Here is a 13,572-nt window from a genome sequence, read left to right as displayed (position 1 = left end):
TTTTTGTTGAAAGTGAACATGAGCTCTATGGTATTAAAAGTTAAATCAACTATCTAAATTTACATCGTATAATGGACAAAAATATAGAATCTTAGGTTTGATGTTCTATTGGTTTTTATTAATAATTAACAACTGATTAGTATTCCCATGAGTTTGACATCATATGAGAACAAAAAAATTATAACTTTTCAATCAGATATGACGAAATTTAAAACAAAAAACTGATAGAAACGGAATTTTTACGTTTATAACCTTTCTCAAGTCAAGAAAATAATGGGACGAGCAAACAACTAATTTCGTGTTGGAAGCCACGCGCGTACACTCTTACTTGGAATTAGGTTAAAAAGTAGGGGGTGAAGGTGTGCAAAAGATCGGCTCGTATTCTGAGCGCTTTGTGAGTCAGAAATATATGATCTTTTCATCAGTGGTGCTAACGGACCGCGGCTTTTTCGACTACGCACGCGTCGTACAGTGGTGGCGCATAATCCAACAAACCATGGTCCGCCTATACGATGCTCAAGTACGTTAGATTTGGAGTGGAACCGACGCACCCCACCATACTCACTGAATTGGCGCGAATGGAAGGGGAAGCCCACTGCCGCACTCGATCCATGATGTCAGAAAGGTCGGGTGCCCTAGACCCCTAGGATGCCGAACCTGATTGGTTGACTTTCTTTTACTTCTGCCTGGCAGGACCTTCCTTTGTTGGATCATGGTGGTGGCGTAAAGACGAAAACAAGTGTTCTCTTCGTCACTCCTTTTTTACGCGATGCCTGTGCAGTTGAACAAGACTCGGTCTGTTAGCACCTCTTCCTTGCATACAGGGTTGGTCAGTTACGCGTGACTCGAGTATATTCTACGTCTATTACGTTGTTGGCGTAACATACGTCGAAAACAGTAGAAAACTTTCGTAAGTCACGTTTTCAAGTTGGCCGACATGCAAAATCAGTGTCATCAGTGTTGACAAGTACATAACCTCATTTTTGAAATATGATAATTGATAATAATTCTGTAGAATTTGTTATAGTAATTGAAAATAATAATTATGCCTAGACTGGGAGAAAATAACCAAAATCATAATGAAATCCCATGGGAGGATTTGTTTTTCGAGCGGAAGAAAGGACCTAAAACTTTTGCAGTGTCGTTTGATTCTTTCTATAATAATTATTATGTATCATATTGCATAATATTATATATGTAATTATGCAGGGTCTCCCTAATTATAACTTGAAACTGCTTTAACATTGATTCAAATTTGAAGAATATTTAAATATTGGTATTCGGCGCTAGATTTAAGAGATAAATAAAATAAATAATATAACCCGAATCGATAAACATAAAACTCTGAAAAATTATATAGAATTCTTAATTCTGTAGTATTCTGCTCCTCGATAGATTTTTTTTACTATTCACTGCAATGAAAAGTTGAAAAGCGAACACGGGAAACACGACCACGTCAAAAAAAATAGATTATTTGAGGTATTTTTCGAAATTGACGTATGCACACTAAAAGTTTCCATTTGGACGAAATATACATCAAATCACGTAGAGAACTATAAAAATAATAAAAAACCACGCATGTTAGGCCATATTCATGTTCCAACAAAGCATGGTCCCGCCAATTCGATGCTCAAATACGTTGGACTTGAAGTGACCCGACGCTCCCGACCATATAAAGCACCCTCACCATACCCCGCCAACCAGAACCCGAATTCTGTCCTTGAATCCAAGATGGAAGATCGTCGGGCCGAACCGTCTGATTGGTTGACTTTTTTTTATTTGCGCATGGCAGGACCATGATTTGTTGGATCATGGACCATATTCAAATGTTTCGAGCAGTGTTCACAAAAAGGAAAAAGACAGATATCGGAACCGGAAGGCTTTTGCCAACGTACGAAACTGATGTTAAAACTTAAAACTGCTCGAAACCTTGGAAGGTGTTCATATCACGCAATGTCGCCATGTCACATTTGCTTCCGCTTTTAAATGAAAAGGTCTACTAATCGCAATTATACTCAGTTGGAAAAGGACAACGTTAGATCTGGCCATTTGCTGTACAGCAGGAAGTCACAAACAAGAAGAAAAGGTAGAACGTCTGCTTTTGCCATATGCCTAACCAATTTTATATATTAAAAAAACTGTATTTTTATAGAAGCAATCAATTTGGTATTTTGGGTGAAAGATGGACAGAATGACGGACGAATTTGTGGAGGCTAATTTAGATAACGAAAACCAGGTTGATAACCTCGAAGTAGAGAATTCAGATAACGAGGACCAGGTCAATATGGAGGAAATATCAGCAACAATCTGTCTTGAAGCTCTAGAAAAAGCCTGGATAAATGAGAAATTCGCCCCTGAAATACTTCCTCATAAAAGTAAACTCGTGGGGTACATGATGACAAATATATCGCACATGGAGAATAACATAAAAACATTAGAAAAAGGTGACATCCGAATCACAATTCATACGATGGAACTCAACAGGATAAGATTTGTCATCTCCAGCTATCTCAGGACACGCTTAGAGAAAATCGAGAACTACGTTATGCAGATCCTCTCCGATGAAATTGAAAAAGTTAATCAAAGTTCTAAAGACTTATATTTAACTAATGAAGAACGTAAATTTGCTCAAGAGTACCTCGTGCACTTTGAAACTCTCTTCCAAACACTTGCCCTGCAGCACATGCCGGAGGTGGGCAATCTCAGCTCTTTTGACGTCGAAAAGTTCTCCGTGAAACCAAACCTTCATGCTCACGTGTTCCTCAAGGCAAACAAGGACATACGTGGAATTATAGTTCCAGGAACTTTGGATGAAGAAGTTGACTTTGAGGGCGGTTCACAGCACATTATACAATACAGGGCAGTTGCAGATCTTCTTAAACGAGGGGATGTTCAGTTAATATGAGCAAGTGAGTGTGTTTTTAATTTTAAGTTTGGAATAGAGCATTCTCACTTGTGACTCCACGCGCTCCGAGCGGCCATCGAGGAAATAGCAATGTCCGTATACCCATATAGTTTGCATGTGTTGCCGAAGTTTGTAAAAATTGTCGGTGTTTTTTCGAAATGCAGAGTATATATTTGGCAAAAAAATTTCGGGAAATATCAAGACCCAATATACAACAAAAAAATTTGAAGAAATAAAAAATTTTGGTCCGTGTGCTCTTAGAGATATAGATTTTAGTGAAAATATCAGTTTAGTGACGTCAGTGACTAATGAATAGTGTTCATACTCATGGAAAATAATAAATTATAACTAAAAATACCTAGTGTTACACTAATATCAGTCAGATGCAGAAAAGTACCATTGCACAGCTTGCACTTCACTTTCACCACAAAATCAGCTTCATAAAATTTACAAGTTTCCAAACTTTTATATGCTTTTATTTGTTTTGTAGTGTAAAACCTTTGAGATTATATAAAATATGACACTATATCCACTATAGTGACCGAGGGCACTGAACTCATGTTTTCACTCGAATCTTTATGTGTAAGAGCATACGGATTAAAGTTTTCAATCTTTTGGATATAGCGAGTCTTGATATCGCCCAAAAATTTTACCAAATATTTAATCTGCCCTTCGAACAAAGAAGTTTATAACACTCCGGCAACACATTTAAACTATAGGGGCATACAGACAAGGTTATTCTAACAGAGGTACGGTCATTTAAAATTTGTATGGCTTCATGAGAAAGCTCTATGAGTTGTTCATACGGATTGATCTATAGATGTATGTTAGATGTTATTTCGTTCTGTTTCTTTTTTTAAGGCTGTTGGCCTCAAGCTCTGACCTAAAAATATTATTTTAAATTAAATTTTACCATATAAATGCTAGAACAAACTATTTTGATCATTTTTTTCTTTGAATCATTCTAACGCTAGTGATGGTAAAAAAGATTTATACTCTATCGACTTATAGCGTTTTCGATTATCTTGCACTGGTGCACTCTGATCTGCACCGAAGCAGGTCGGAGTGTGAAGGAAGAAATAAGAGGGAGCGATCGGAGTGCTCTTGTAGTACACTAGTGCAGGATAAACGAATGCGCTATTAGATTATACAATTAAAAATGATTTTACCGACTACAAAAATACCAGAACAAAATATTTTTAGATACTAACCGTTACTTCTTCAGAGAAAACTTGCAATTGAATTTTCGTTTGCTGTTATGGAAATAGTAACTCCGAAATTTTTCGTACGTACTGCTCTCATCTGGGAATAAATGAAAATCCCTTGATGGGGGAATGTGGGATCGCGGTTATAGGCTTTTCCATCAGGACCGACATAGGCTTGCGTAATCCGTGGTTTGCTTAAAATATACTTTTTTATCTTTAATATAGAAAAACTTCAGGCGGGAGGAATTTACCATCCACATACTGAGCATCTTATGCAAGCAGCATAATTGTAGAGCACCTAATATCCCAGTGACTTGAACATGCATATGGTCTACTATTCTAGTATCCCCAGTAAAAAAATAATAATTGGGGTAGATTCTGACGAATCAACATGTTCAAATTCGTCCGAATTCTGATCTCTGATTCATTGAAATGAATTGGGCCTGTGCGAATTTAATGAGTGTCAATTCTCCATAATTCGTGGTCTAGGTCATTTCGAAAAAAATTAATAAAAATTGCATGCCTTGAGACTCAAACCGGAGATCTTAGGTGTATAAGTCGAGATGCTTACCACTCAGCTACAGGACTCATTAAAGTATTATATGGATGAATTCAGAAAAAGGGCTGTCCATGCGAAGAACAATTGAAGACGCTCCAACTTCACGTCGGTCAACTGAATGCATGTGAGTGTCTAACCTATCGGACCTGTCTGTTCTTTCATACGTTCAGGGCTCTACTTTATAAACTAAATGGATACAAATTCTGAAGTTTTCACAGAATCTCTGTATTGCGTCCTTCTACCGTGTCTCAGTTTTTGAAAAAAATTGTCAGAACGGTTTAGGCGTTATGCTAAAATATGTTACATTTTCAGTACCTTACACATTCAAATTAATTAGGTCGCCTAAAAATTGTTTGCTGAATTTGGTCGAAAAGGAGTTTTGAAGACTACATTACTTTACACGAATTTACATGACTTCACAACCAGATCCAATTAGAGATTGTCGCAAAGCAAGATTCAGGGGGGCTCCTAGCGAATTATTCAGGTCCCGGAGGAATTACAACATTGTAATATCGATGTGGGCACAATGCCATAGTTTAGTGCTTATTTAGTGTTAATTTATGCTGCTGAAAAAAAATGTGCCCGGTAATTTTGGCCAAAAACATGTAGTAATGCTAGCTTCAGCTGAAGCCACAACTCCGGTATGCGAAACTCGGAAAGTATTAGTGGTATCAAATTCTGCTTTGCGCAGGAATTTAGTGCTAATTAAGTGCTCTGGATTTATGACTTGCAAAAAATCAGGGCATTTTTTTTTACCAAAAATGTGTAGTAATACTGGTTTCAGGTGACTCTGGTGTGCGAAACTCTGAAACTATTAGTGGTATCAAATTCTGCTTTGCGTAGGAATTTAGTGCTAATTAAGTTCTCTGGATTAATGCCTTGCAAAACATCCGGGCACTTTTTTTTTTACCAAAAACGTGTAGTAATGCTGGCTTCAGGTGACTCGGGTATGCGAAACTCGGAAACTATTAGTGGTATCAAATTCTGCTTTGCGCAGGAATTTAGTATTAATTAAATCACCAGAGTCACCTGAAGTCAGCATTACCACATGTTTTTAATCAAAATTACGGGGCACAAAATTTAGTTTTTGCAGAATATGTGAGCACTTAATTATCACTAAATTCCTGCGCAAAGTAGATCTTGATGCCACTAATAGTTTCCGAGTTTAACCTAGCAGAGTCGTCTGAAGTCAGCATTGCTACACGTTTTTGATCAAAATTACCGGGCACAAAATTTAGTTTTTGCAGAATATATTAACACTTAATTAGCACTAAATTCCTGCGCAAAGCAGATGTTGATATGACTAATAGTTTCCGAGTTTCACAACACCAGAGTCACCTGAAGTCAGCAGTACCACATGTTTTTGATCAAAATTACCGGGCACAAAGTTTAGTTTTTGCAGAATATATTAGCACTTAATTAGCACTAAATTCCTGCGCAAAGCAGATCTTGATATCACTAATAGTTTCCGAGTTTCACATAGCAGAGTCACCTAAAGTCAGCATTACTACATGCTTTTGATCAAAATTACCGGGCACAAAATTTCGTTTTTGCAGAATATATTTGTACTTAATTAGCTCTAAATTCCTGCGCAAAGCAGATCTTGATATCACTAATAGGTTCCGAGTTTCGCAAACCAGAGTCACCTGAAGCCAGCATTACACTACACGTTTTTGGTAAAAAAAGTGCCCGGATTTTTTGCAAGGCATAAATCCAAAGCACTTAATTAGGACTAAATTCCTGCGCAAAGCAGAATTAGATACCACTAATAGTTTCCGAATTTCACATACCAGTGTCACCTGAAGCCAGCATTACTACACGTTTTGGGTAAAAAAATGTGCCCGGATTTTTGGCAAGGCATAAATCCAGAGCACTTAATTAGCACTAAATTCCTGCGCAAAGCAGAATTTGGTACCACTAATAGTTTCCGAGTTTCGCATACCAGAGTCACCTGAATCCAGCATTACTACACGTTTTTGGTAAAAAAAGTGCCCGGATTTTTCGCAAGGCATAAATTCAAAGCACTTAATTAGCACTAAATTCCTGCGCAAAGCAGAATTTGATACCACTAATAGTTTCCGAGTTTCGCATACCAGAGACCCCTGAAGCCAGCATTACTACACGTTTTTTGTAAAAAAAAATTGCCCAGATTTTTTGAACAGCGCAAATCCAGAGCACTTAATTAGCACTAAATTCCTGGGCAAAGGAAAATTTGATAGCACAAATAGTTTCCGAGTTTCACATACCGGACTTGTGGCTTCAGCTGAAGCTAGCATTACAACATGTTTCTGTCCAAAATTACTGGGCACAAAACTTTTTTTCTGCAGCATAAATTAGCAATAAATGAGCATTAAATTATGGCATAGTGCCCACATCGATATTACAATGTTGTAATTCCAGCTTCCGGGATCTGAATTATTCTCAATTCGCCCCAAAGTCCGAATTGTTCAAGACGACAAGGCCTTTGAAATTTAACGTATGAATAAAGTTGCAATGCGATTGGGGAAATATTGTCCATCACGTATTACATTTCCATCTATTCACGACTATAGACCTTATCTTGAATAATTCGGACTTACGGACCCTTTAATAGTATAATATATTCATGTTAAAGTTACTAAAGTATTAGAGCATATGTATCTTAAATTTCCGATGTGTGAAGTTTTATATTCAAGAATGAAAAGGTCTATTCAGGTTGAAAGTTTATTCCTACCGGTAACTTGGGTATACTGTATAACTCCAGCCATTTTCGTATACTAACTTCAACTAATTTGAACATTCGCAAATTTCATTTTTCACCAAAATAATTTAAGTCAACAACTTTTGCCTCAGAATACATACGTCTATTTAAAAAAGCAGTACCGCTTTGTATAGGGCCGCTTTGGGACAGAAAATATGAATAAAATAAATTTTTCATGATCAGAAAGCGGTTTGATTCTGCAAGTCAAATGGACCAAATTTAAACAGCCAAACGTGTACTAATTTCCAACTGAAAACCTTAATAATAGCTCAGAAATTATTTTTAACGGCCAAGCCTTAATCCCGTTAAATAAAAATGCTGAAAAAATTCGGGAACCATGTATGGTCGTTTTCTGATCGAGTTTTGCAAACATTTTATTTAAAAAAAAATTATACAAAGCTGCAATTAGATTCCGCTTCAAAGCATATAAACATAGTTTTTAAAACGTTTGAATTTTAATAGATTTAGTCGAAAAATCTATACCCATTTATAATCTCAGATTTTTCCTAAAGTGAGTGCTGCTATGAGCTTTATATATTATAACAAAATAATTATAATTTTGAAAGGAATTGTAGTAAAACTGAAATCTACAAAAGGGTTAATAAATTATTTGGAGTAGGTACAATTTAAATACAAGAATATTGCCGTATAATATTAAAACTTATTTGATATACAAAATTTAGAAGTATTGTTTGCTTAGAAGATTATTATTGTATCATGTTTAAAAACTAAAAGTATTTAAAATTTACACTTAAAAAATGTTCCGACATTTATTCTTCATAAAATGAATTCCATAAGCGCGAGTATTGTATTCTTTCTTCGAACTTAAAATGTATCCACTTCCGGGACTTTTGGGACATAAGTATAATGTCTCCAGGTCGAGTATGAATTGATGTACGATTTATTATGGAAAAAATGCAATAATCTGGATCCTTTTCATTTAGTTCTGTGTACCTTTACCGAGGTTCTGGTGGTTCGGAACACACCTTAAGCTGTAGCCCCCCTCCCTATCGTGTACTTGACTGCAACCCAGTCCGTAAATGATGGGGTAAAAAGCAGGCTTTCTCCATTATGTCAGGGCACGTTGCTCTCATCGGATCACTAGATTGCATTATAAAAATACATCTGTGACTGATAATATATAACGAGACAGCGCCGTGCAAAATAATCAAATAAAATACAACCCTAAACCAAAAAATGCCTTTGAGATGTTGGGTAGTAACCATCTTGCCTTGTGACAACATTAAATAATAATAAGATGTCTGAAGATTTTAGCATTCAGAAAAATAAAATATTTTTTCTCAACTCCAATGTGTCTTTTGTTTCAGCTTCGAATAAAAATATGTTATCAAGTTTTTCAAAACGAAATTACTTTCATCGTAAATAAATAAATCTGGTTAGACCAAGGTTTAATTTGATGTCACAAGCATGAATTTATTCGTTCTTACATGTATTCATCGTTAGCGTAGAGATAGAATTGGAACTGTAGCAAAAATACAAACTTTTTAAATAAATTTGAATGTTTTTGTTTCGGTACAAAACTATTTTTTTTATCTTTACCTGCCTAATTATTCTTAGCAAGCTTTTTTCGTATTTGTGACAACAGACTGGAAGTATTTACTGAAACTTCTGGGCGTCGGATTCTTATATAATAAAAAGAAAAAACTTCAAAACTGTGAATAGATTTTCATAAACCGTAAAAAAGGGCATCTTTAAGTATGTTACATTGCATGAAATATGTTCTTTTTCAAAGGGAATGAGACGCCACGTATCTTACCGAATTAAATAAAACCATTTTTGGCACAGTTATGAGTATTTGAATTAAAAAAATTAAAAAGGCAGATTATCAAAAAAGTGGCCAAAAATTCTTTTTATAATGATGTTTTCTTTCTGAAATTAATAGAACTCCTCGCCCTGTTTCGAAATTCGTTGCAAATGTTAAAAATTGGAAAAATGTCGGCAGTTTTTCTAAATATATTTAAAATTAATTTACTCATAAGCTGCATCGTTTTGCTTCTTATCATTTGTTTCAAGATGGGTATGAAATTGCCTACGAATCGCCTGCGAAATATTAATCACTGCTCGGGGTGGTAGGGAAGGGAAGACCATAAGCGAGCAGACAAATTTGAATCTACAAAAGAAACTACACTCTTTAAGTGTGCGAACATTTTAATTTGAATAACTGTACAAATAGCTCAATACACCTTGTATCATGGAAAGCACTCTGGATTATACAACAAGGAAATGTTAGCTATCGTAATGAAAGACATTCTTAAATTGACGAAGGTAAATGGTTTTCGATTGCTGAAGAAGTGATTGCACTTATAAAAACTACGTTCTACTTCGACGGCGGTGATAGGCGAAAATTAGAATTTCTTCATCGACTTTGCTGTATAGGACAATTTTGCATGTCATATGCCTTCGATGCTCTAAGGAAAAGCCAATATGTCAGTATATCGGCATATTGGCTTTTCCAATTCTTTGAATCTAAGGACTTTTATTTTCTTATGTTGGATTCCTGTTTCCTGATGAAGAGAGCATTCGACTCTTGAAACGTTGACAAGATATTTTAATAGAGGATCTTTTCAACATCATCAAGGTTTTCTTCCTGGTCTGAAGTATCACATATTTTAAATCTAACTCTATTCTTAATTAATTACACAGCCACAGAATAAAAGTGTGCGGGTCTGGTAACAAGACACACGTGTTCCGATGGATTTTGGGGCGCTGAATTCAAATTCGGTATCAAAAATCACCCATCACGTCATGGTTGAACCATAAACTCAAAAAATGACGAAAAATCATGCACTGAGGCATATAAATTTCAAAATAATACCAGTGATGCAAATTTTCACTTCAAAAACATGTCGAAAACTGTGAAGGATCAACCCTTGCCTGATATCAACTTATTTAACATAACTTTACCCAACAGAACCTGACCTCACCTAACCTGAATTAACAGAAATTTATTGAACTACACGTAAAGCTCTGGAAGCATATTTTCCCAGTAGCAAATGTGTGCTACATCGAATGGGTCTGCTCGAGCCTAACCTAGAAATAAATCTAACCTAACCTAACCTCACGAAACACAATTAAACTGATTGTGTTGTCCCGTTGTGTTTGCGGTACCGTTTGAATCAGCTTGGCCTTAACCTGCAAAGAGGTCAAACCTATCCTAACCTAAAAAAACCTAACTTAACTTCACGTAACACAATTAAACTCATTGTGTTGTCCCGTTATGCTTGCTGTCTTAAATGTGTGCTGTATTTAATAGGTTAACTCGATCTTAACCTACAAATGAATCTAACTTAACATGCAAATCAATAAGAGTTTTATTCAAAAATTTTTTCTCTGCTTTTCTTAAACTTAAGGGATATATTTATACTATCTTTTGTGTTTACATTTTATCTTGCTTTTTATCATAATTAAATTGATTTATAGACGTACGTCAGTCTATTTTCTGCCTGCTATAACGTGTCCTTTTTTCTTCGAAGGAACGATGCAAAGGGTTACGCTTACGTTTAAGACCTACTTTCCTTTCCCTTTTCAACATCCAGCAAAAATCAGCCATCATGACCTCGTCCCATCTACCCTGATATCGTTGTTCCATCACTTTTATGTCTTGATGAAAAAGTTCCCCTTGTTCTTCGCTGAAATCACCAACATTTTCTGGAAACTTATCCAGATGGGAATCTAGAAAGTGAAGTTTTAAATTCATCAAGCAGCCTAACCTTTTGTAGTTTCTTATCATTTTCGCAACAATATTCTCGTAGTCTGGACTTTTTTGTTACCGAGGAAATTTGCGTTTACTGCTTTAAAACTTTCCCAAGCGTCCATTTCAATTTTCGTCATGTGGCTCACGAAATTAGTATCTCTTGTCCATATTCGAATCTGTGATCCATCAAAGACTCCTTCTTTCAATTTAGCGTCTGAAACATTAGGGAATTTAAGGGATATATACTTATAACAGTGTCCATCTTTGTTTAACGGCTTGACCAATTGCTTCATGAGCCCAAGCTTTATGTGGAGGGGTGGTAGTAAAATTTTTACTGGATCAACGAGGCTTTGGTTGATGATATTATGAGAACCAGGTTTGAATGAATCTCTTAAAGGCCAATGTTTTTTGCTGTAATGATTGGCTCGATCTCTGCCGTTCTTCGTCTCTGTATACATTTTTCTTCAAGTGGTTCATTAGTCCGTTAACGCCAGTGCAGTACACTAAAGACGTCTCTTCGTCTTTAACGAAAAACTTTCTGAATTCTTTGTCCCTGTCGCGATAGAATGAAACTTTTGTCTTTGGCTCTAGAAGATTTCTTCTTTTTAGAAATGAAGCGGCAAATTCAGCGCCGTCTTTCGGTAATCCAAGATCGATAATAAAATCATTCAGTTCTAGTTACGACACTAATATTGGTACCTTCAATTTCATTTTATGCACGCCATATTCGTCATCTTTTTCGTCATTTTCATCGGAATCATCAGAACTAATTTCTGTTCGATCACTAGTTTCACTACCGTCTCCATGACGTTGACTTTCTACTTCCATTCTATCATCTTCTAAAACGCTTAAATCAGTCTGGCGTGCATTTTTATTGATTTCAATTGCTCTTGTGACTGTGCACACATTAATGTACGAAATGTTATTTTTATTTATGGCGTTGAACCCTTTGACGGAATTCATGCAAAAGTAGCAGTCCTTCGCAATAACGGGTTTTTCCATGTGGTTCGTGCAGCAATTTACGGTCAAAACACTTTTCGTAAAGACTTTTCACTTCCTCGTCGATTGATTTTCGCAAAATGTTCACTTCATATTTACTGCAAATGTAACAGAATGAATCTGAGCTATTATTGCAGGCATGCGATTGAGAAATGCTCGCGGTTTTTTTTTCTTGTAGCATGAGACTACACCAACCAAGTGATCCATTGATGAAGAGCTACGGTTACATGATGACAACGTCGGAGAGCCCGCTTTCCCACCTTGATAAGACGCCGATACTGGGGTTTTTCCCTGCATCGTAATACACTTTTTACCTATGTCTGCCATGACGAAATGAACGCCGTTTACCCAGGGACTCAGCCAATGTGGATCCGTTGCCCACCGTCACCGCGTGGAGGTGCCCTGGTTACAGACACAGGCGAATAATGCTAGCAACAAGCGGTTACGAAACTCCAGGCATTTACTGCTATTAATGACAAAATATGAAAGTACGCAAGAACAGGGTTGTCAGCGTAATCGGTTAAGACAACACAACGGGACAACATAATGAGTTTAATTGTTTTGCGTGAAGTTAAGTTAGGTTTTTTTAGGTTAGGATAGGTTTGACCTCTATGTAGGTTAAGCCGAAGCTGAATGAAACGGTACCGCAAACACAACGGGACAACACAATCAGTTTAATTGTGTTTTGTGAGGATAGGTTAGGTTAGGCTAGTTTAGATTTATTTCTAGGTTAGGCTCTGTTGGGTAAAGTTATGTGAAATAAGTTGATATCAGGCAAGGGTTGATCCTTCACAGTTGTCGACATGTTTTTGAACTGAAAATTTGCGTCACTGGCATTATTTTGAAATTTATTTGCCTCAGTGCATGATTTTTCGTCATTTTTTGGAGTTATGGCTCAACCATGACGTGATGGGTGATTTTTGATACCGAATTTGAATTCAGCGCCCCAAAATCCATAGGAATACGTGTGTCTTGTTACCAGATCCGCACACTTTTTTTGTGTGGCTGTGTTATTTACTCAGACGCATACCATCACACTTTACCATTTACCATCTAATAATAAAAATTAAAAACATTTTAAATATCTCTGTTTTATAGTGTATACATAATTCTCATCTTAATTGTTTCAGAAAAATAGTTCTGTAATAGGATTACGAGGGTCCATCATTTTTACAGAAAAGTTTGTAAGGTTAAAGAAATTAATGAATCTTATTTTTTACAGTGAAAATATAAGTACGCCAAACTTTCGCTATCAGTCACCCCGTTCTCAGCCTTCCTAGAAATGCTGGTTCAAGCTGTTTTTCAGAGGAGTAGGGCGAAAGCGGCTGCGACATTATATATATATATATCCCTGAAGATCCTGAGCTCGTTAATAGAAGCGCCATACGACACCTTTGCGCTGGAGAGACTTATACATACCTGGGCGTGCCACAGAGCCGCATTCAGGAT

General features: G+C 36.4%; 1 protein-coding gene across 4 annotated transcripts in view; it reads left to right on the top strand.

Annotated features, from left to right (window-relative positions):
* The first annotated feature begins 1,856 nt into the window (after nucleotides 1-1,856).
* The window catches only part of LOC117183154 (DNA replication complex GINS protein SLD5), a 101,232-nt gene continuing 89,516 nt past the window's right edge, over nucleotides 1,857-13,572 (top strand). For 3 of the 4 annotated variants that reach the window (XM_033376377.1, XM_033376375.1, XM_033376376.1), the window contains exons 1-2: nucleotides 1,857-2,086; nucleotides 2,153-2,909. In XM_033376377.1, the coding sequence (XP_033232268.1) occupies nucleotides 2,183-2,905 (723 nt within the window). In that variant the 5' untranslated portion in view covers nucleotides 1,857-2,086; nucleotides 2,153-2,182 and the 3' untranslated portion in view covers nucleotides 2,906-2,909. Of the gene's footprint in view, nucleotides 2,087-2,152; nucleotides 2,910-4,335; nucleotides 5,302-13,572 lie in introns of those variants that run through there. The other variant, XM_033376374.1, reaches the window with a different exon arrangement.

This window comes from Belonocnema kinseyi, chromosome 2, assembly GCF_010883055.1.
Source record: "Belonocnema kinseyi isolate 2016_QV_RU_SX_M_011 chromosome 2, B_treatae_v1, whole genome shotgun sequence".
NCBI classification, from domain to species: Eukaryota; Metazoa; Arthropoda; class Insecta; order Hymenoptera; family Cynipidae; genus Belonocnema; species Belonocnema kinseyi.
Note: the sequence above shows the minus strand (reverse complement) of the source record. Positions and strands in the feature narration are given on the sequence as shown.